Here is a 2,375-nt window from a genome sequence, read left to right as displayed (position 1 = left end):
CCCCCCCCACCCCGTTCCTTTACGTTAAAAATATTATTACGATGACACTGTCCAAAAAGTCTGCGCCTGTCTGAGACAATCCCTTTCTTCCTGGACAATAGCTGGCCATGTAGAACAATTTCGACTGTGTAGTTCTTTGATATCAAAAAGCATACTATGAGAAATATGCTGGCAAAATGAGTTACTTCTTGCATTTCAGCCTTATGGAAATTGGTACATCAGCTTTATAGGTGGAGTTTGCACAGTATTAGCTAGTGTAGAATAATAAAAGTCACGGTAGACTTGAACAACATGGCATCAATTGAAAATCTATAAATCTGACCCCAGAGTCGATTTTCGGCCAATATTTCCATTCTCGGCTTGCAAGAAGTAACTCATTTTGTCAGCATGCTTCACATATTATGTTGTCAAAAACTATCTCATAAACCTACTTATTCTGCAATCCGGCCCGGAGAAACCATTGGCGCAGTCACAAACATACCAGTTGTCACCATCGATGCACTTGCCCCCGTTATAGCTGCAACAAGAACACATCAGTATTTACTTTACAACACTCAATGGAATAGAAACAGAATTTGTACTTAAACCAAATCCAATTAAAAATTAACAACAAAAAAACTATTTAAAAAACAACAACAAACAAACAAACAAGGAACCAGAATAGCACAAATTGCGAGTAAATTTCGGATAAATAGTCAAAGAGTGATACTCGTGTGTAAATAATTATCTGAAAAAGAAAAAAATAATAAAACCTCCACAAAAAACAACCTCAAAACAACAACACTCAAAACGTTTTGAAAGGAGTAACTATAATAGTAAAGTAACAAAAGTTCAGAAGAAATAACAAGCAACACAGAAGCAACAAAGCTCACAAAGGGAAGGCGTTTCAATTGTAAAACTCGGTTAAAATGAATTGGTGAAAAGTCTAAATAGATATTCATTTTAAAACTATGACTAAATATCAGAAAAAAGCTGACCAAAAACCAACAGAGTAGGCAGACTATTCTGTACTGTTACTAATGTTAACAAGAGGTCCATTGTAAGCCTCAGTTGGTGAATATGGCCAGCTACATTTCAGAAGAACCCATCCTCTAAAAAACCTAACAACCACCCCCGCCTAGAAAAAAAGACCAACAATAGAAACAATCTAAAACCCACCACTGGCACTTCCTCCATCCGCACAGAAAACTATCAAAAGACATCCCCTTCCCCCAAAAAATAAAACCCCCCCACCAAAAACCAAAAAGAAAGAAGCACCCCTAACACTATCTTTCCCCTTGCAAACTAAACAAAACAAACAAACAAACAAACAAGCAAACAAACAAACACCCCTCCATTTGTTTCTCTCTCCTGCCGATAGAGAAGTCACCAAACTCACCAGGGGAACGGGTTGCAGTTATTGATGTTGATTCCACACGTGGCACCCTCGAAGCCGTCCCTGCAGATGCACGTGTAACTGTCCCCGCTGTTCACGCACGTGCCTTTGTTCTGGCAGGGCGATGAGTCACACGCGCGGTGTGTGGCTGCAAGGTGCATTATTATGACACGTAATTATTAACTGATTTGATCATATTATGTAACATGTCTTGACACATCAATAAACCGAAGTCACAAAAGTCAGTTGAAATCCTGGTCTTTATGTGAGTGAACAACTAACATTTAAAACAGGTCAAGGAGTTTAAATATCTTATAAACATTATAAAACTAAAAATGGGTGTATTGATAAAGAAATAGAAAAAATATAAACTCAAAAAGCCAGCACTATCACCTGTAAGCTCGCATCCTTTCAGTCTCTTCCAAACTCTTACGTTGACACAGGGACAACTTATCCCTTCAAAATTAAAAATACCAGCATTATATGCTACCAATGCCTAACCTGGACATTAAATTAATAAACCCGTTAAAGCAATATTGCTCCATGTTATATTAAAAATCTCCGCACAAAATCCAAGAGGAATTGTTGGTACGGAGTCCTGCCTGCATTTCATAGAAATTCACAGAACAAAATGTTTTGGCCATCTGTTACAAATACCCCCTAGTTACCTGGCTTAAAATGCCTATAACACAAAGTAGTCAGGCTATAAAGGAGGAGGTAAACCACGCAAAAGATGGATTGAGCGAGTCAAAGGAAACTTTAGAAACTACAACATCTCAACAGAAAGAACTGCAGGGTTGGCCTGCCAAAGAAAATTGAATCTCCCCTCGACACCCAACGGCAACAGAAAATGAAAAAGTAACAAAACCATAGTTTTTTCATATTTGCTTTACTGTAAGGTAAATTTTGATAGTATAATATATTCCAGATTACTTTTCTGGCACACGTAGCTCGTGCTGTGAAAGTAACTTTGGAAAACATACTCTCTCTCTCTCTCTCT

General features: G+C 37.9%; 1 protein-coding gene across 1 annotated transcript in view; it reads right to left on the bottom strand.

Annotated features, from left to right (window-relative positions):
* The window catches only part of LOC101861962 (protein jagged-1b), a gene marked incomplete at its 5' end in the record, with an annotated part of 31,631 nt that overhangs the window by 13,405 nt on the left and 15,851 nt on the right, over positions 1 to 2,375 (bottom strand). The window contains 2 exon segments of the mRNA XM_013084434.2: positions 432 to 517; positions 1,379 to 1,523. Of these exon segments, the coding sequence (XP_012939888.1) occupies positions 432 to 517; positions 1,379 to 1,523 (231 nt within the window).

This window comes from Aplysia californica, unplaced genomic scaffold, assembly GCF_000002075.1.
Source record: "Aplysia californica isolate F4 #8 unplaced genomic scaffold, AplCal3.0 scaffold00293, whole genome shotgun sequence".
Taxonomy (NCBI): Eukaryota; Metazoa; Mollusca; class Gastropoda; order Aplysiida; family Aplysiidae; genus Aplysia; species Aplysia californica.
This window is presented reverse-complemented; position numbering and strand designations above follow the sequence as displayed.